The following is a 21,399-nucleotide window of genomic DNA, read 5'->3' as shown; positions in this document are numbered from 1 at the left end:
ATGAGGAGCTTTTCTTTTTTTCACTAGCATTGGCAGCAATTCATCTCACAGTTGCTCAGTCTGCTTCCTCATGGCCTACACATAATAGCTAAACATGGAGGCAAGATGTTTGGAGGAAATCTACCTGTGGCTCCCAGGTACCAAAACAAAGGTTGACTGTGTCCAGCAAGCCTTGCTCATTGGCTTGCCAGGGGAATCTGACTGTGACAGGATGCTGAAAAATGTACTGTTATGCCTAAACTATTGCTGTGCCATCAATCTAATCCGATCCATCTCATTGTTATAGTGCCCTTCCTCTAAAGGCTGAATTCCCACTGAAAATTTAATCTAGATACAACCAAGTTTCAAAAGAATCGGCACCTTTTCATCCAGGTTCCAACATCCTCACTGCAGCATGTTTCTAGTGAAGACATCTAGGCCTGCCCCGGTGTGTGTGCCTGCTGTCAGGGATGCAATTGTTAAGCTAGCAGCACCAAACTTTCAGAGTATCTTTAGGAGACCCTCCTGATGATACCACCGAGGTTTGGTGAAGTTTTGTTCATGGGGGCCAAAGTTATGGACCCTCAAATGTGTAGCCTCATCTCCTATTAGCTCTCAAAGGTGCATATACAAGCAGGTCCAGCAAAATCCCATGATAGGGGGTGGGGCGCCAGAAACGGGACTGATCTGTGTTCCGTGGTTCGGCTGCGAGGAGATCTCGAGGGAACCTGGATATTTTGGGTGACTATCCCAGGATTAATCACCAGTGAGGAAAACACCAAAGAGATCGGGGCAGCATCTGTGGTTTTCATTTTCTCATTTTATCTTCACAGAAGCCCTTGGGTAGTGTATTGTCAAAGGCATTCATGGCCAGAATCAACTGGCTGTTGTGGGTTTTCCAGGCCGTGTGGCCGTGGCCTGGTGTATTTTTTTTTGCTGCTAATGTTTCACCTTCATTTATGGGTGGCATCCTCAGAGGCATGTCATGGTAAGATGCATTTCTCTTCAGGGCAAAAACTATCAGGCCACACAGCCCAGAAAACCCACAACAGCTCTTTGAGTAGGTTAGGCTGGGCAAGGCTAACCTTAGCTCACACAGTGATCTTCATAGCAGAGAGGGGTCCTTGACCCTTTATTTCCCCATTGAACCAAATTGTCTCCTATCTTGCTACACTTTGTTGCTTCTCCTTTTCTTGCAGCTTTCTCAGCCAATGATGAAAGCATTGCCCTCTAGTTGATTGAGATAGCAGTTTTTACAACTGTCTCCATTCCTTCTGGTCTCACAGGGGTGAGACCAGCTCACCAAATCTGTTGTGCTGTGATTTCACAACAGACAAGTTGGGCAGTTGTCCTTCACTCCCTTTCAGCCTTCTGTCCAAAATGCTTGGAGAACCTCAAGGGTTTCCACCATGGCACTTTGCTTCTAGTATCCAGGTTCTCCCCAGTGTCTCTGCTGTTTCCCTGCCAAGGCAGGTGGCTGACAGAATAGATCAGTGATGGCGAACTTTTTTGAGACCGAGTGCCCAAATTGCAACCCAAATCCCACTTATTTATCGCAAAGTGCCAACCTGGCAATTTAATCTGAATGCTGAGGTTTTAGTTTAGAAAAAAAACAGTTGGCTCCCTCTTCCTCTGCCCCACCCGCTCAAGCAGGGGCCAGCCTGCTCTAGCCCCCAGCAAGTCCTGCGCGCAACGCTCTGTGCCTCTCTAGCATCTCTGCCTCCCCTGCGCCCCCCCCCCCCCGGGCTGCAGCTGCTTGGAGCTCAGGCAGCAGGCCCGCCTGGCAAGTCCTCCCTGCTCACCACAGTGTGCGCACACTGTGCTCAGTGGCCCAGGCGCGTGCCCACAGAGAGGGCTCCGAGTGCCACCTCTGGCACCCGTGCCATAGGTTCACCATCACTGGAATAGATCAAGGGTAGGCTGCTAATCTACTTGACTGGCTTCCAAGTTGGAGAGTGGGAGGGTACCTTGAAGGGAAAAGGACATCTGCCTTCTTTGGGTCACTTCCTACCTTGCATTTGTTCTATATCTTCTAATGATAAGAGTGGGCAACTTCTATCTTGATATGCAACAGCAGTTGGTTAATTGCTAGCAACAGGGATTGCAAAGCATTGCTACCGGCCACCTCAAAACACACTGTGAACATCTATGTAGTATCTGTTTCTGTATATATGTAATCATTCATTTCCATGAAAAGCTGGGCAGTGATGCTTCACAGGTTCCTGCACCAGCCCAAACCCACCCCTTGAACCAGCCTCTGTTTATTTCTTTAGAGATCAGCGCGCTGCCAGTTCACCATGTGGTGAGCCTGATTAGTTACAGCAGCTGCCAGTCAGGGCGTGTGCCACATTTGCTATTTGGATTAAGATTAGGGTGAAGTAGCAGGACCTCCCCCGCCCCCAAAGTTTCTGTAAAGCTTCTGTGCCAAAAGCAACACTCAGTCTGCCAAGTGATATTAAAAGCTTTTGGGGAAGCCGCTTTGATTTGGGGATGGATGAAGACAGACGCTCTGTGTGTGCTGTTTGCTGATTGATATTTAGAACTCCCCTCCCCAGTAAACCATGCCGGCAGTAGTGGGATTAATTTTTTTGCAATGTCACTTTATATATAGATCAAGAAATAGTCTAAGAAAAATAATGCCCTCTGAGAATGTAGAGCCAATTCATGAAGTCAAATGGGCATTTTAATTTTTAAAAATATTTATTATTTAGCACACAGAATAGTAAATATAACAGCCAACTTAACCCCATGCTTGGATTGGAGGTTGAGAACACGGGTTAATCTGGTTCTGGGCAGATTTCAGTATGAAGGCAGTCATAGGATTTCTTCAGCTAGCATCCTCATCACAACTGTGATAGGGTAGAACTAGATTTTACAAGAGATATGAAACTATTGCTACTCCACCTACCTCAAAAGGTGTCTGTGGTGGGGAGAGGAAGTTTGTAAGCTGCTTTGAGACTGCTTGTGGTTGAAAAAGCAGGGTATAAATCCAAACTCTTACCCTGTTTCCCCGAATATAAGACATCCCCGGAAAATAAGACGTAGCATAGTTTTTGTTTGGAAGCATTCCTGACGAACAGAATACAGAAATATAAGACATCCCCTGAAAATAAGACATAGCGCATCTTTGGGAGCAAAAATTAATATAAGACACTGTCTTATATTCGGGGAAACACGGTATTCTGTTCTTCATATGGCATATTTTTCTTCATGGTATCTGTTGCTGTTGTGCTTTCTAAGCTAAGGAAAACATACCTTTAATTGCCTCATTTTAGTGCAGTTTGGCAGGAGTAGGAGATTACCGGTATGATGTGTGGTCTGAAGAGGACACAAGATTCCTAAACACTTTCCTGATCATTATGATGATGCCCTCATGAACTTGGCAATGGCTTACCATCTTCTCTGCTGTCTTCTTTATCTACAGCTTCTTTATCTACTTTGCATCTTTTGTTAATAGAAAGAGTGAGGTTCCACCTTCAAAAAAGAAATTCCAGAAGAGTAGACTTTCTTCTGGAAAGTGGGTTAGTTAGTTGCTCTAGAAGTAAGGTTTCTTAATGTATAACTCATCTGAAAACCGAGTCAACATATGACTCTTTGGAAGCAGCTGATTGCAAAACTGGCATGGCCATGATGGTCAAATGATGCTGAAGATTTTGTATCCTGTTATTGTTGCATCAGAAATGCCTCTGCGCTTTCCCCATAATTGAATGTATTCTATATGAATTATTTGTACAACATTCTGTAGGGGTAGAATTGGGGAGAGGCTGGTGAGAGTTAGGGTTAGAGTTGATGGTATCTAGTAGATCTCATTATCTATCACACTTTTATCCCCCCCTTCATTCAAGGAGTTCAGAGCAACATACCTCTTTCTTCCCTCATAATATTTCTGCAGTGCAGACTGATTCAAAAAATCTCCTATTGCTATCCTAAGCATCGTTAAACCCTTCTAAGCCCATCTGTTGAGGATGACACTGCTGGTGAATGTTATGGTGAATCCAAGACTCCCTGATCTTAGTCCATCACTGCACAAATAAAGGCTATACATTACAAAATTAATATATTCGTTTCATGTATAGACCTGTATATATGCACGGATATGCTAATGTAGGAAAATGTCTGCAAAGATTTAAATTCTTCATTATCATAATTAAAGTTATCAGCATTTTCTTTTCTAGAATCCTCCCCTTCTCTCTAATGCCTCCTCTTCAAAAATCACCTTAGAAATAACTTAATGAATGTATATGAAATTTATTTAAGATAACAGGATAAAACAACTACAGGAAAACCACAGGGAAAAGATACAAGGGGGAGAGACTGATGTCACAGACCAAGTTGGACAAGTCCATTTAATTTCTTGAAAAATGAACTTTACTCTCCCCTTCCTGTAATATAGCATTCACCTCCATTGTCTCCCCCATCTAGTGTAAAGAATTAATAATGGATTCAACTAAATAAACAGTCCTACAGTGTACAGCTGGAGAGCTCAGAAGGAGTTGTAATTAGATTTTTGTTCAGTCTCTGCTTATTGTTCTGGTAGGGCAGTGATGGCGAACCTTTTTGAGATCGAGTGCCCAAATTGCAACCCAAAACCCACTTATTTATCGCAAAGTGCCAACATAGCAATTTAATCTGAATACTGAGGTTTTCGTTTAGAAACGCGTCACTGGGGAGTAAGCTTGGTGAAGCAACCATGCAATGCTTCAGATGGGTGAATCATGACCCTAGGAGAGTTTACTTGGAAGCAAGCCCCATTGCCAGCAACCGAGCTTACTCCCAGGTAAACGATCGCGCCCAGGCCAGCCTAGATGTGTGTGTGTGGGGTGTGTATGTGTGATTTTCCGCCCCTCCACATGACGGACCCTGTGCCCACGTGCCCACAGAAAGGGCTCTAAGTGCCACCTCTGGCACCCGTGCCATAGGTTCACCACCGCTGTGGTAAGGCACTGCCCCATTTTGAAATAATTTTTAAATAAATCATGATCTTCCAGGGAACCCTTGGTGACTTTTCATGGAGCCCTGGGGTTCATTGGATCCATGGTTGAAAATTCCTGCACTACACTAAACTGGCGTAAGTCACAGAATCTGGAGTTGGATTAAGCTGAGGGAGGCTGTTCTTCAGTCTTGGCAGAAAGCAAATTTTATTTTCTAGGAACTACACTCCCCCATTACACAGATGGTTAGGTTTCACAGTGTGGACGTATCAGCTTGAATAGTGTGGTTTGAAGAAATTAACATTATTTCAAATGAATGCTCATTTTTTAATCATTTGTTCCTGGTTTTGCAGACAATGCAGAATCCTTTCTCCCACGGATTGTGCATTGGGAGAAGTTTGTGATTGTGAATGGGCTCTTAATTTCGTAACCAGCCCCCAAATGGTCTGTAATTACCCAGTCATGTGGCAGAGAAAAGCTTTGCCACAAAGGCTACATGACTTTGACACGGCTGAACTCTTCTTCAACTTGGAAAAGCCATAGCAACAAGCCGGGGCAAGAAGTTTGAGAGATGTAAATGCTTCTATTCATACTGTACAAGATGGGGGGAAGCAGGCAATCTTGATTGAATTCTGCTGGCTCAAAGGAATACTGTCAGTCTAAGTTCATGCCACTAGGAAGTAGTCATCTGTGGCCTTGTTGACAGCAGTCACTGCGTAATGTACTTATTGCATTTAGCAACTCGATGGAAAATTAATGGAGGGGTTCTCTTTCATATGGGCTTGGGTGGGAGGGAATTGCCTCTGGGACTAGGAGGACAGAGTTGCAGCCATTTGCTGAAGAGGCAGAATCTTTCCACAAATCCCCAATTCCCTTCTGCATTACAACAGGAAATCAAGTTGTCCTTGGAGCTCCATAAAGGAGCAGCCTGTGGGGCAAAAAGAAAGGAACCATGAAAGAGACTGAGGTACCGTTTAGGTCTTTTCAGGCAAAGCAGCTAGCTGACCTTTTCTCCTTCCTGAGCACCATTCCTGCAGAGCCCTTGCCATCTTCTTAGCCGGTGCTTCATCATTTTTTAGATATCTCAGGACCAGAAAGTACAATGCCTGGCTCAGTCAGATTGGTGGCTACCTCTGCACCTTTATGGCAGAGGCGATCCAGGATGAAATGAGGCAGGAACCCCCCTAGACCTATTTGCACTCTGCTTTTCCCATCATACTCAGGTAATTTATCTGTTTCATTTATCATTTCGCCAGCATGGCCAATTGGCCATGCTGGTGGGGGCTGATGGGAATTGTAGTCCATGAACATCTGGAGTGCCATAGGTTCGCCACCACGGATATTTCAGCTGAAACAACCTGGGTTGAAGGATGCTGCACAAGACTTGACATAAATGATATCCTGTGAATGAACAATAGCAGGTTAATGAACACAAGCAGAGCTTTAGTATCACCTTGCGCTGCCTCAAGCACAGTGATTTTCAGTGGAGCCTGTTCATGCATTTGGTCTTCAAGCCATCAAGTGAAGGGACTGCATTGGTGAAGGCACATGAACTTCATACAGGAGTATTTTTAACCTTTGCCTGTTTTTCACAGTGGTTGTTCTGCAACAATTATATTTTATAGTGCTGTTCAGTGCCAGACCCAAAAAAGAAATGAATGAGTTGTGCTGTGGGAAATGTCCTATAGCTAACACGGCATGGTGGGTGGTGGGTGGATTTGTTTAGGTTAATGGCATGAGGAAGAAAAGCGGGAGGCAGCAAGTGGTGGTCACCAGTACATCAGTAGGTGCAGATGGTAGCTTTCAGTGTCAGGCTGCAAGGAGAGGAAGCAGAGGTCAGAATTTGGGTCAGATCTGCCAGATCATCATCAGCTCTGTGTTGGAAGATGAGTTGTTCTGATAAGATTTGTTGATGTCATTATGTTTGGAGGCAGGCTGACTGTTTCAAGTTTTGCCTTTTAGTGGAGAATTTACAAAGCATAAAAAGAGCATGTCTTGGTTGAATCCTTGCACTCTTAATATGCTCAGTAGCATGTACATGCCTCCCAGATTTACACAAATGAAAATGTGGTCTTGGGCAGCTGCAGAAATGATTTCTCAGAGGATTCATGTTGCATGCTTAGGTGGTTACAGCTGCTGGTTTTGAGGATCTGTGTCTGCTGCTTCTAAGTTGGAATTCCTGATGTCCTTGGGATGACACATTGTCTTATCTGAATCCATGAAGACCTCAAGGATGTTGACTTTCATATACCCCCAAAGTGTGCGTGCTTGTTGTATTGATATATTACCTCTCCTCTGGTCACTCAAGGTAGCCTGCATACAATTTCCAAGTCTTCTTTCATCCAAGCATTGATGAGACACCCGCCCCCCCTTCCCGCTTAACAGTACCCTGTCCCTCTAGGCATGCCTAGATGTTGGGGCATATGTCCTGATTGGTGTCTCTTGAATCTGTCGTAAATTTCCTCCTACTCTTTGGATAAGTGAAAACACAATAAGCCATTTTTAATGGAAAAATATGGAAAGGCTCCTACATGACTCTAGATTATTATTATTATTATTTTTAAATCGTGCCGGTGTAGTTCATCTTACTCCAAATTGATGGGTATGGTTAAAATTTCTGCCATGTTCTCTGAAGTCACTTACACAAATTGTTTTCCATGTGGTACAGCACCCTTCAGTTCAGTTGCGGAGGGGGCAATTTTCAGACTGCAGATTTTCAGTCTGAAATCTGGCGTTGATATTGAAGAACGCGTAAGAGACAGTCGGGGCAAAATAAGAGGCACAGTGAGAATTGTCAGACTTACAGAGACAGTGCATCCTTTTTTTTTTGTTTATTTAGCAACATTACTATTCTGTCCTCTTAAAATAGAACACTGCATGAAAATAGAAACCTGGCATTGTGAGATTTTCTCAGCAGGCAGGAATTGCCCTCAACCCGGGTTTGGGGGGAAAGATCGCTAGTTTAGCAATTGTTGAAAAACTCCTGTTTAGCGAAATAAAATGGCCTTAAGTTGTTTTGGGGAAGGAAACTGCAAAGTTCTTCCCCAAATTGCTTTTTATGACATCCTAAAGACATTATATTTATGCTGTGCAGCATCCACCATGGTGTAGTCCTGTATGTCCAATCAGGCTTTAGCCACTGCACTGCTCTAGCTATGTTGAGAATTAATGTTCTCCCTTTTTTTGTTTTAAGATCCAGGCCTGTCATAACACTGGATGTCTCTGTTTTCCTGCCGGCATCCATTGACATCACAGCACCTCAGTGCCATGATGGTTTGCAAGAGATAAACTGCCTAAACGTCACAGCTTGTTTTCGTTTCAATGGCAAGCATGTTCCAGGAAAGATAGGTAAGTTGCAATCTTGGCATCCCTTCCTGTTTTGTAATTCCAGATTTTATATATGTATTACTTCAGTGTGTACCGTGAGAAGTAGATTAGGAGTGTGTCTGTCCCAAGAGCACCTAGAAAGTTTCTGTGGCAAAGTGAAGATTCGACTCTGTGTCCCCCAGATCCTAGTCCGACACATTAACCACTGTGCCACACTGAAATATATTTTATAAAATGCTTCATGCTGCTTTTGGTTCTTGCATAGTTTTAGTGCTTCTATTCCATGTCATAGAGTAAAGCTGAGATGTTTACGTATAGCAAAGGCCCTTGATTCTTTAGTAAATGCAGCAAAACCTGAATCCAAACCTCACTTGCTGTGTTCTTGCATTCGAGTCACAGGGACCCACGAGATAGATTCTGAAGCAGCAGAAAAAAGGTGTGAGTCCCATGGCACCCTTAAAGAGCAACAGAGTTTTATTTTGTTGGCCTTAAAGGTGCCATGGGACACACAAGTCTTGTCAAACAATTGGAGTGTTTTATCCAGTAGCAAGCTGTGCTTTATTGATGTTCTGTGAAGGCAGAAAGGTAAGGGACAGTAGATCTCTTCCTGCAGTGTATTTAAGCTTGACAAACTACTTAATAGTTAAAAATAATAAAGCATAATAATTCTTTTTGTAGAGCATATTTTTTACATTACTATACATTATGTCTTTGTTATTCTCACAACAATTCTGCAGAGAAGGCCAGTTCCATCACACCAGGCCTAGCAAACACTGATGTGCATGGGCTGTCCATCTAACAAACTTATTGTGAAGGTGACATTGGCAAGGATAAGTTCCTGATTCATAGTCCCTCAGGGTACACCAGCTATCAGTTGCTCCAGTGGCTGAAATGGTCATAGTTGGTTGAGGTGGCTTTCCTAAAAAGCCCTCAACTGACCAGTGTTACAAAAAGCTTTCTGTGCCAAAGGAATGGTCCAAGTTTGTTGTGAACGGTAAAACCTCGAGGGATGCTGTCTTTTCTTGAGATCAAGATTCCTTTGTGAACCCAAAGGCTATCCGAGAGCAGTGCTGTTATTTGGTACTTTTTAACATGTAGAGTAAGTGAAATTTTCATTTAAACTCATTGCTCAGCAATGTGGGTCCCTCTTTTTTAATTGCCCATGTAAATCTAAAGTCTAACCCTTTATTGTAATTCTGGCCACAAGGATTATGGAAGTTTTAGTAGCTGTTTGTATTCACTCACTCACTCACTCACTCACTCACTCACTCACTCACTCACTCACTCACTCACTCACTCACTCACTCACTCACTCACTCACTCACTCACTCACTCACTCACTCACTCCCTCACTCACTCACTCACTCACTCACTCACTCACTCACTCACTCACTCACTCACTCACTCACTCACTCACTCCCTGCCCTTTACCACAGTCTTAGGGCGGGCTGCAACAATAAAATCACAACAGTAAAAAATCCAGTTACAGTAAAATCATAACAAAATCCCATCCTAAAAACCCAAACGCAATCTAAAATCTCCTGCACCCACACCAGCCACCCACCCTCCAAAAAGGGCTATCTCTGTATTTACTTCTTCAGCATATTTTGAAAAGTATCATGCAAATTTCATGCATTGTGTGGAAATGTGATAATGGCTTAAGTCTTAAACAGTCTCTCTTACAGCTGAGATACACATATTTGAAAGACCAGTCAGGCAAACAGTTCTGTGTGGTTATGTAATAAGGGCTGCTCATTTTCTTACCTCTTGCTGCTGAGGGAATAAGGTGTTTGACTCCTTTTAATATTCTCATCACCATATAACAGATGAAATAAGTGTGTGATATGAAATTACTAAATAAAGAAATAGGCTTGTCTTTAATGAAGGCCACACCTTTATTTTGTAGTCACAGGAAGGGTCTGTGACCGGGAGTTAACACCTATTCCTCCCCTCTTGTTTCTGACTTGAAAGTTGTACCTAATAAAAGAAACCAATTATACACTGATCTTTTTGTTAAATAGAACATCAAAGAGAAAGGCAGCAAAAAATTTGTTCCCCCTCCATGAAAAGTGAGGTGATTGTTATCCAGACAAATGAGAATTGTACTGCTCAGTTAAGCCTTTGATGTTCGCTTTACCAGTATGGTTGGAAAGCTCAGCTTGGATATTATTATTGAGTACATTTTTACCCTACCCTGTCTTTAAGGAGCGCTGAGGGGCATTGGTTGGTGTCATACCACCTCAACTGCGTAAAATAGATTGAGAGAAAATGACTGGGCTGTAATCACCCATCAATGAATTTTGGGGTTGAGTGGGACATCAAACCTGAGTCTCCAAGGTCTTTGTCAAACTCTCAAAACCACCATTGTATACTGGGCTCTCAAAAAGCATGTTGGCCCAGTTCACTGTCTCCAGCAGAGGCCAGCCAGAGTCCTCCTGGCGAGGACTCCAGCGTTCAAGGAGTATGAGCTGGAGTTTTCTCCTTGTTTCCTGAGCCCAGAATCTGGTAATCAGATTTGTAATGCTTTTGTATGTAATAATCCCAGTCTTCACTCTCATGCCTCATAGCTACTGATAGACCAGTGTTTTAACTTTATTGTTCAGCCCAGGGCTGATCTGTAAGTGTTTTTCTTGGGAATGAGCAATGGAGGCTTTCAGACTTATTTCTTTTAGAGTCTCCTAAAACTTTTCACTAAGCGTCTGAATAAAGAAAACAATAATATCTTCTAGAATGGGACAGAAGAAGAGGAAGAGTTTGGATTTATATCCCCCCCCCTTTCTCTCCTGTAAGGAGACTCAAAATGGTTTACAATTTCCTTTCCCTTCCCCCCTTACAACAAACACCCTGTGAGGTAGGTGGGGCTGAGAGAGCTCCAAAGAACTGTGACACACCCAGCTGGCATGTGTTGGGGTGCACAAGCTAATCTTGTTCAGCAGATAAAACCCTGCACAGCTCAAGTGGCAGAGCGGGGAATCAAACCTGGCTCTCCAGATTAGAGTGCACCTGCTCTTAACCACTACACCACGCTGGGTCTCTAGATGAATATGTATTTGCTTTGTCCATTGTGGGCAGAGAATTTCTATAAATTCTATGCGAGGGGGAGAGGGGGATGTTTCAGCCGCCGGTGTGGGAGGGGGTCACATTGGCACCGACCCCCTCCGTACGCAACCTGGGGGTCCACCTGGATTCGTCTCTATCATTGGAGACCCAGGTGGGCCCGGCATATATTACCTGGGTTGTTTTTTTTCCACGCTTCTCGCCAGGCCCGCTGGTTGGCCCCCTTCCTCTCCCAGACCCACCTTGGCCGCCAGTGATCCATGCAACGGTCATCTCCAGATTAGACTATTGTAACTCGCCTTCTACGCGGGCCTTCTGCGCTTGATCTCCGGAAGTTAAAGCTGGGTCCGAAAATGCAGCTGCGCGTTTGTTCACAGGTAATGCCACCGATCGGGATCATATCCAACCTGTGCTACGCCAGCTGCATTGGCTCCTCCAGTGGAGTTCCGGAATCATCTTCAAGGGTACTGGTGTTGGACTCCTTTAAGGCCTTACGCTGCCTGGACTCCTCGTATCTTCTCGGACCGCATCACCCCACATGTCCCAATACCGGGCCTCTTCGCTCAGAGAGGCCAATTTACTGGTGGTCCCTGGCCCCTCGCTTTTGACAATTACGGCTGGCCTTCACGCCGGGCTAGCTGTGGGCTCTTTACAGCTCTGGCCCCAACCTGGGTGGAACGCTTCTTCCACCAAAGGTCCGGGCCCTGGGCGGGACCTTACAGAATTCCTCGCGAGGGCCCTGTGGGTAAGATCGGAGGCTGTTCCCGCCGGGCCTTTGGAGGTACCCAGCCGCTGATGGTGCCCCTCCCTCCCGCAAGGGTCTTTACATCTGTGCCTTTGCCATCTCAGGATTTGCTGCCCTTCCCTCTCTGAAAGAGGGTGAAATTAGATTGTCGGACGCCATCTTACAAATTAATTTAATTATTCTTTTTAGTCCTTTATGTACTGCTGCTTTTAAAGGTTTTAACTGTTTTTATCTGTATACAATGGTTATCGTGTTGTACACCTCCCAGAGCCCCTAGGGGATGGGGCGGTCTAAAAATCTGAAAAATAAATAAATAAATAAATAAATATTTACCAGGTATTTGTGCTCTTAAATTTTCAGTTCAACCAGTGTGCCAGCTGGCTGGCTTGCACAGGTAACTTTTTTATGTGTGTGGCCCATGCTTTGTGAGCAGAGCAGGGTCCAGACAATGAGCTGTGTGGGAATAGGCATGTCTGCATTAGTTTGCTGCTCTGCACTTCCACTAGCTGTGTTAGGAGACAGCTTGTGTGCTTTTACCTGCGCAAATCTGCTCCCTGATGTATCCTGTGAGATACCTATAGCATTCTGAAATTATGAGCAGAAACTAATTTGTCTCTGAGAGCTGATCTGAGTCAGCTGGTAAATAGGATACAGTGACATTTGCAGGGTTTTAAAAAACTTATTCCTAATATTTCAATTTTCCAGTCGTTGACATCATTGATTGCAGCTGCCAAAAATCAAAGTGGAGAAAGATGGGAAATATACTGTTGAAAATACTCTAATTCTAAATGTCATCTGTTGCTCAGAGAAGGCATGGTCATGGCTAGACCTGTGTTGTGGAGTACAGGCTGTTCTCTGGCATTTCTTAGGGTCAATGTACATGTTATGGCCATCATTTGGCGGGGACATTAAATTTACACAAGATAATAATCGTCATAGAATTTGTGTATGGAAGCTCACCATGGAGACTGGGCAGGGTTTTTTTTTTCCTGTTTGCGGACTTCCTGAATGTATGCTGTGGTATGGAGAAAAAATGAGTTAGTCTCCTGATGTGGCAACGCCACAGCACATCTAACAAAGCTTTCGCTGGCCACAGTAGCCACCAACCCTGTGAAGTGGTCCAGAGTAGCTTCTGTGAGGTGTCTGCCATGGAGGACTACATAGTTTGTGACCCACAAAGCTCAGTGTTGTTGAGCAGCTGTGTTTGTAGCTTACAAGATACCTTGAGGTCTGTTCTTTTCCAATCCAGCCAAGGAGTAGTTATAGAATGGTTGCACCATGTAAACTTGTGGGCTGCATTCAGCTTAATGGGGAATTGGTTGTGTTCTGACCCCTGACTGAGTTCATGGTTTATTTTTTAGTCATGTTATCCTTTGAGCTACATTTTATGTTCATTACATCCCTTCCTTATGACATAGATTCATTTATCCACACTTACGCTGTCCCATCACATGTATAATTTCATACTACTGCCCACTCTAAATAGTTCTTTCCTCATTTTTTACTGTTAACTTTTTAAAAACATACTCTGATGTAATCTTTTTGTGAGTAGTCAAGTATGGGGGCCAATGACTGGCATAAGAGAAAGACACTGTTCCTCTCAAAGTGGATCCCTCTCGGAGAGTTTTGGGATCCATATTGTGCCTTAAGCCTGGGCAGAAAGGTGGTTAGTTGCTGAACTTTTTCCTTGGTCCTAAGTTGTGCCTGACTGGACAAGTGGACTACTTAATCTCCATTGTGTCACCCTAAGGTGTTTCAATCAGTTCGCCAAATACTTAACTTATCTACACCCATCCCAGCAATTAATTAGTAGGCATTCTCGTGGCTTCTCTCCTATCTTATTGTTAAACCCCAGAAAAGGAATTAATTCTGTCTCTGGATTTCTTGCCAGCTTACCTAATGCTACCCGAGGGCTCTTTTGGGGGTATAAATGTTGGTCCTTTGACCTTTCATAGTAGGTCTCTGTGTTTTATTTGCTTAGTAGTTCAAAATGGCTGTTTTGCTTGCTTTTGACAATTAATTTTCTCAAGTGAAGGGAAAATTGCCAAGTGAAGGGAAAATTTGATTACTTGTGGTTTAAGGCTAGCAGTGCAAATGTGTCCACCTATAAATATGATCAGTGAGAACCAAAATGCACAACGTGTGACACAAGTCAATACGCAGGTACGCGATCCAACTTTTTCCCACCTGTAGGATAGGTAGGAAACCTTGTTGCCCTGTGTTCTCCAAACCTAGTGGGATGATGGGAGAAGGGGCTTTCCTGCTGTGCCATTCCTGCTGGCTAATGTATTTGAGCCTGCACAGAGCAACACAACCTTTTCTAGGTGATGCGCACCAATCCTATTTGTGATGATGACTCAGGTTGGGGACATGCATTTGACTCATACTGTCTATTTTGGATAGATATGTCCAGTGTAGTCTTTGTACTGCGTTCTCTGTCTGGAGAGCCCAAAAACAAAGGTGAACTCTAAATAGATAAAGATTTTTCTTTCCTATTCTTTTTTCTCAAACCAAACCACCCTGAATGTACTTGACCTCCTAAAGGGTCTGATGTTGGTTCTGTGAGTATTAAACTTGGTTGCCTAATAATGATTGAAATTTTCTCTATTTAAGAGTATATTTTACTTGTGTATCTGTGTGCGTGCTATCAAGTGAGAGGGTTTTCAAGGCAAGAGATATTCAGAGGTGGTTTGCCATTGCCTGCCTCTGTGTGGGCTGAGAGACTGGCCCAAGGTCACCCAGCAGACTTTATGTGAGGGAATTTTACTCAGTTCTCCAGATTAGAGTATAATAGCTTTCCTATTATACTTAGTTTGGATAAAATCTATAGGAAACAAACAACCCCCCCCCCTCGTGCTGTGATCCAGTAAATTTAGGTGAAATATTGTAACATGTGGCCTAATTTTATAAAAAGCCCTGCGGGAACCAGCTGTCTATTGTGGGACTGTGCAGGTGCATGCCAGCTATGGAGATCTGGCCAGAAAGCTTCTAGAAGCCTTCAAGCACTTGGAGCTCTCTTCCCTCTCCCCTCTGAATCTAAGAGCGGGCTGGTTTCCCGCCCAAGCAGTCACATGAAATTATGTGGTGAGAGCCGTATTCCTTCAGTTCTTTCTTTGCCACTGTGGGGAGAGGGCCTGCTTCGTTAAGCACTTTTATTTTACCTGAGAAAATTTTCTTGCTTCACTATGGCTTTATTTAAGAAGTATTCCAAATGCGACTCAAAGATGGCTCCAAATGATGAGTATGTGTTCTTACCTGCCTCTGATGCATAGCCCCACAGGCAGGCACAGTCGATCCCCCAGAGCCACAATAAGGCCCTGTGTGTGTGTGGCTGCACAGACGGGAACTGGGGAACACCTAACACAACTGAGATTCTTTTGTTTTAACATGCCTCCTACTTGGCTGTTTGCTTGGCTGCTGCTGCGAGGCGCATTTAAACAAAAGAATTGCGAAAATCATGATTGTTGAATAACCGGGCTGGCGGGAGGGGAAAATTCAGAGCGGATCCGTGTTAGGAGAGGGATCTGTGCGAAGTTCCCCCCAACCTGGGTTTTTTTACTGGTGTTATCCTGGTTTAATTGGCCTGTACTGAAAGGGTCACAGTTCCCCAGAACTCTCTCAGCCCCATAACTCTCTACCTCACAATGTGTTTGTTGTGGGGGGAGGAAGGGAAGGAGTTTGTAAGTCACCTTGAGACTCCTTATAGAAGAAAAAGGTGGAGTATAAGTCCAAACTCTTCTCTTGTCCACGGTAAGTGAGTTTGCAGCTATCCCGTATGAGACTGCATTGAAGACAAGGTGATGAAAACAAAGTTGCACTTACTTGTAAGACTTGTTCATCAAATGGCTTCTGTGGAGGCACCCATCCCTCCCTCCTTTCACTACTGTGGGCTAATGTCTCTTCCATAGCAGTGAAGGGACAACTGAGGGAAGAGTGGACTGAGAGAAGACCATTTTCTCCACTTCCTCTTGTGTGACTGTTTGGGCTGGAAACCAGCCTGCTCTTGGCTCTGGGGGGAGGGGAGAGGAGGGGGAGAGCACTCCAAGTGCTCAAAGTCTTCTTAGAAACCTTCTAGTAAGATTTCCATGGCCAGCCTGTGCCTGCATAGTCCCAGGCATGCCAGCACAGAAGACACTTGATGAGGAACAAGTATAGATAAATTCAACTTTGTTTTATGGTCATGCCTACAACATGCTGTTTAAATCCTTTTAAGTGATGTTATCTGTACTTTCTGCATTTACATCAGCATTCTTATCTTAAAGGCAAGTGCTGGTAAGATGCCAGATGTTATACTGCCAGATCAATTTTTTCTGACTGTTTACTTTTAAACAGGGCATTATCTGTAGATTCCTGGAAAACCTCTGTTCATGTTTAAAAGGGAGCTTCACTGAAGTGAATGGAGAGTGTGTGATAGCAATGATTTTGTATTGATTTTCCAAATTCTAGGCAGATTGGATATGTATGTTGCATTTTGATTGGTGGCCTCAAATACCTCACATAACATTCCACTTAAAAATAACACCTTTCAATTAAACCATAAAATAATACTAGATATAGAATGTCCATGGGAACTGAAGTACTTTTGTTAGTTCTTTTGTGTGTGAAGATCAGTTGGGAATGATGACACACAAATGGTCACAAATCTATTGAAATTTGTATAGAAAACTGTTGGAAGTCAATGGTTCCACCATCAGTGGTGAAATGGTATAACAGAATTTGGACGATGGTATTTTTTAATGCAATGACGTGTTGTAAAAAGGGAGATCGAATCATTTTTATCAGATTTTCTAGAAATTGGAGTTTGTTTATGGAAAGCTGGAATTTGAATTTCTGTAATTGTGCAAGACCATGTGTATCTTCTTTGTTAATATCAGTTAATAAAAAAGAAAACACTAAGTGAATCTGTGGGGAGAGATATGGGCAATGAGAGAGAGATGAACCAAAAGTAAAAAAATGATAAAATGCTAAACTCAAAACCAAAACAAAGCTCCCCAAACCAAAATATAAATAAACAAAACTGAACAGGCCCCCTCTTCTGACAAATGTCACTTATCAGAGGCAGGAAAGTCAAAGAGACACGTCTGGTTATAATCAGGAGCAAGTGTGTTGAATGATTGTTAGCACATGGCATTTGTGGAAGTCAGTGGTTTCATGTACATATATTCCCCCTGAAAGGATGTGAGATCTTTCTCTACAAGGAGTTGCATAGTTTGTGAGGATGTGCATGGGATCACCTTACCAGCACACATCCTAATTGGGTAGAAGGCTACAAAAACAGACAGACAAAATATGGAACACTCACATTACACATTGGAGAGGTGGCCTAAAATACACCAAATAATTAAGTCTTGGCTCCAACTTCTGCAGACTTGCTCTAGAACAGAGCAAGTGGCACTCAGAGCCCTCTCTGTGGGCACGCGCGAACAGAGTTCCCCCACACATCTAGGCTGGCCTGGGCTTGATTATTAGCATTAAACCTAAGACCTAGTTTTGGGGAAGCAATGTAGGTAACCCTATTAAGTGCTGTTAAACACCACTGATTTTCATGTGAAGAACTAAAGCGTGATCCTTTACCTGGGTTGCGAAGAACTAAAGCGTGATCCTTTACCTGGGATCCTTTACCTGCCAGCTCGGTTGCTGGCAATGGGGCTTGCTTCTGAGTAAACTCTCCTAGGGTCGTGATTCACCCGTTGGAAGAGTTGCACGGTTGCTTCAAAGCAAAGCCACCAACTACCACCAAGCTTACTCCCGAATAATGTATGCCTTGGAGCCAACGTTTTTTTTTTGGTAGCTTTTCTATATATCTAGCTAGGGATGACAATGGAACAACCTGGCTAAGCACACTTATTGCCTGTCTAGAAAGATCTTCACTGACTCCCTATTCGCTATTGGGCCATATTCAAGGTCTTGAAGTTTAAAGCTCTAAATAGCTTGGGTCCCCACCTATCTGAAGGAGCACTTGCACCCATATGAACCTGCCTGAGCACTGAGCTGGGAGGCTGGCCTCTTCTGGTGGTCCCTTCCCCTGCCAAAGTGCAGGAGGAAGAGCTTTCTCCATAGCTGGCTCAAGACTGTGGAATAGCCTCCCTGTGGAAATTTGCCAAGTGCCAATCCTTTATGGGTTTTGGCATTTGGTGAAGATCTTCCTATTCACCCAGGCCTTTGGCCTTTGACCCTCTAGATGCACTCTCTGGTGGATGCTGGTCCACAGTGGGGGAAGGTATGTGAGTGGGTAATGCAGTGATTTTAAGATTGTTTTATTTGATGATGTTTTACTGTTTTTAATTTTGTAAGCTGCTCTGAGGCCTCCGTGTAGGGCGAGGTGTAAATCTCAATAAATAAATAAAACTATTTGGATAGAAGACCACCAAGGCATTCCAGGGTGGCTATTCAAAGGAAGGCAATGGCAAACCACCTCTGTTGCCTTGAAAACCTTATGAGGCTACTGTTAGTTGACTGTGACTTGATGTCACTTTACTCATATTCAGGGCTGATGATAGTAGAAGAAAAGGAAAGGGTCTACAACTAACATCATGGCCCAAAATAGCTGACGATTTACTTGAAAATGGTGTTTACTTTTTTCAAATAGAACTGAACTATAACCTGACAGCAGATGTAATGAAGAAAGAAAAGACTCATCCAATCCGGATTTACTTTGTGTCTTCTGGAGAAGCGATGGGGCAGATCACGGATATATTGCAACTGTCATATATGCAAGAAAAGTGCAAGTCATACCTAGCGTATGTGAGGGTGAGTCCTGTTCTTCTTTCCTATTCTGTTTTTGTATGACTTTGTCTTATTAGTGTCTTGGGGCTTTTTATTGCATAATGGTCAAAAGTGCTGGGAGGAGATCTTCTACAACTTCTTTTTGAGTGGTGGGAAGCAGGAGGATGGCGTTAGTCTGTTCATCTTTGTGGGTATTCTGTGCAGCCCCACATTGGGGACTGCACTTGTGCAAGTCTGTCATGGAAATATTTTCAAGCTTTTTGCCTGATCTGCAGCTCTGAAAAGCACTCACACTGCTGCCCCTTCCCTCGGGAGGGAAGATTCACGTCCAAATGGTCATGTGATGAGAGTGGGAGGAGTCATCAACTCTCTGCAAATTCCTACCAGTATTATTGTTCTGTCCTTTCTCATGCCAATAAAGGTAATGAAATGAAATGAACTCCCTGCAATGATTGCTATAAAGCAGGAAAGATGTGCAGCTTCCTTGTGACGAATGAGTAACAATGTGTGTGTTCCATGGGTTGTCTGGAAATATCCCTAATTGGCAGCCTAGCTGTAATTCACTTGAATTGTTGTTACATAGGGATCTGGTTTACAGCTGGTACTCCAGCAAGGAATCTTGCCAAGGATTCAGCTCTGAGGAGGGCTGCTTTCCCCTGACAGAATCCATCCACTTGTTATCAGTGTTCTTTTTCTCAAGGTTTGAGCAAAGACCACCAAGGAGATGCTTGTGACCTAATAAGTTTCTTTGCGTTATAGAGGTTCTTGTTGTGATGACTATGATAAATAACTAGGGAAGTATGCATACATGTCAGGTTCCGTATTGAATCTCTATCACCATTAATATTTATTATTGTATCTTTATCAGAATGGCTCACGATACATACATACAAATGTCTTAACAAAAGATCTTCTATGTCAGCCTTTTTGTTGGTTGAGAGGGTATTTTATGTCCTTGTCCTTGCTAGGAAAGCTCTGTGGACCTCATTATTAAGAATACATCCTTCAAAAACAAATAATGTAAAAATTAAGATGTAACATTTCCCTAGATAATTCTTCAAGTATCCCCTGTGTTTTCAGAAGATAAACCATGGCTTTCTGGTTTATTAGGAATTGCAGTTGCTTACGTAGGAGACAAAAAGCATATGTAAGCTTTGCTGATTAACTAAAACATTGAGATAACTGGGAAGCCACATGGGATTATTAGCTACTTATATGAAATACAGAGTGTTCCCTTCCCCACCCCCAACTAAGAAAATGGCAGGAATGTTCATTCTTGTACAAAGGAGAGTGCAGAGTGATTGGACTGATGATCTTGGATAGCCTGTGTTCTAGTGGAAGATGGTATAATGGCCATTTGACTTTAGAAACATTAAAGTACGCAGGATAAAGACGAAAGGGGGGGATCAAGATTGCTTAGCATGTGTCAGACTTTCTGTAAGGAGGCCAGAGAGAACAAAAATCTGAATATATTTTACTCATTTAGCTGCCATCAAAATGTGTCTTCACATATTCAACTAGATCAGAGTCCAGTAGTACTTTAGAGACCAAGATTTTCTGGCTATAAGCTACAAGAGTCAGATACCAAAGGGAGCTTTAATTCTCTAAAGCTTGTACCCTCAAAAATCCTGTTGATCTCTGAGGTCCTACTGGAGTTGAATCTGGTTTTTCCACTGGAAACCAACACAGTTACTTTATGAAACCGTCCTCAGAACTGTCCTCAAAGCCCATCAAAATATGACTCTTATTAAAAAAAATGTTAGACAAGTGCAATAGGAATTTGAATTAGTAGATTTTTAATTAGTTAGATATAATGGTTAGTAATAAGCCTCTACTTGCTTTCTTCCATTAATGTGTGCCATTCATGATACTCTGTGCTGGACAGTTCCTTATGCAACTGAATTAGCATTGGCAGAGAAGATACATGGAAAATGCCACTAGTTTAAGAGTGCAGTCCTGAATGTAATTACCCCCTACTAAACAATGGGGTTAGAAAAGTGTAATTCTGTTCAAGACTGCACTGTAATCTCACCAACACAGTGCTTCTCTACAGTTTCTGCAGTAAAAACTAGAATTCTGCGTGTTCTGAACTTTTAGTTAAAGCCAGATGTTAAAAATAGAGTGAGCAATATTAAAAATGTAGTACATGGTTTCAAAATATTCCCTGTTTAATTTTAAAATATATAATCTGCTGTTATTAAATTCTGACTAAACAGGATATTGTTAAGTGAAATGTTCCATGTATATTTTGTACTGTAACATCCTATAATTTTTATTAGGTTCGTCTTTTTCTTTTTTTGGTTCTGTAATGGGATTTTGCAATCTGCAGTGGGGCTCCCAGCCTACGGGTCTTTATAATATTTCTGCTTTTGGGTAGCTGTTCCTGTCTCTGGAGTAATTGGGCTTTTGAAAATAACTGGGATCATAAAGTTTCCATTTCCTAATGTTTTTATTGTCTGGGTGTGCCACTGCTTGATATTTTAAAAGGGATATTCTTTTTATCTCTCTGTGTTTATTTTTGTATTTGAAGATACCAAACATCAACTCTAATTTTTGGGAAAAAATAAGGGTTGGTTTTAGAAAACAGGGACTGAGCCAAATGGTTGGTCCTGTTTTTCTCTTTTCTAGGAACAT

At 42.9% G+C, this 21,399-nt stretch overlaps 1 protein-coding gene across 2 annotated transcripts in view; it reads left to right on the top strand.

The window, feature by feature from the left end:
- Positions 1-21,399, top strand: part of ITGA9 (integrin subunit alpha 9) — a 246,500-nt gene that overhangs the window by 62,036 nt on the left and 163,065 nt on the right. For both annotated transcript variants that reach the window (XM_048511594.1, XM_048511595.1), the window contains exons 14-15: positions 8,104-8,258; positions 18,629-18,789. In XM_048511594.1, the coding sequence (XP_048367551.1) occupies positions 8,104-8,258; positions 18,629-18,789 (316 nt within the window). The remainder of the gene's footprint in view (positions 1-8,103; positions 8,259-18,628; positions 18,790-21,399) is intronic.

The sequence above is a fragment of the Sphaerodactylus townsendi genome, linkage group LG11 (genome assembly GCF_021028975.2).
Source record: "Sphaerodactylus townsendi isolate TG3544 linkage group LG11, MPM_Stown_v2.3, whole genome shotgun sequence".
NCBI lineage: Eukaryota > Metazoa > Chordata > Lepidosauria > Squamata > Sphaerodactylidae > Sphaerodactylus > Sphaerodactylus townsendi.
This window is presented reverse-complemented; position numbering and strand designations above follow the sequence as displayed.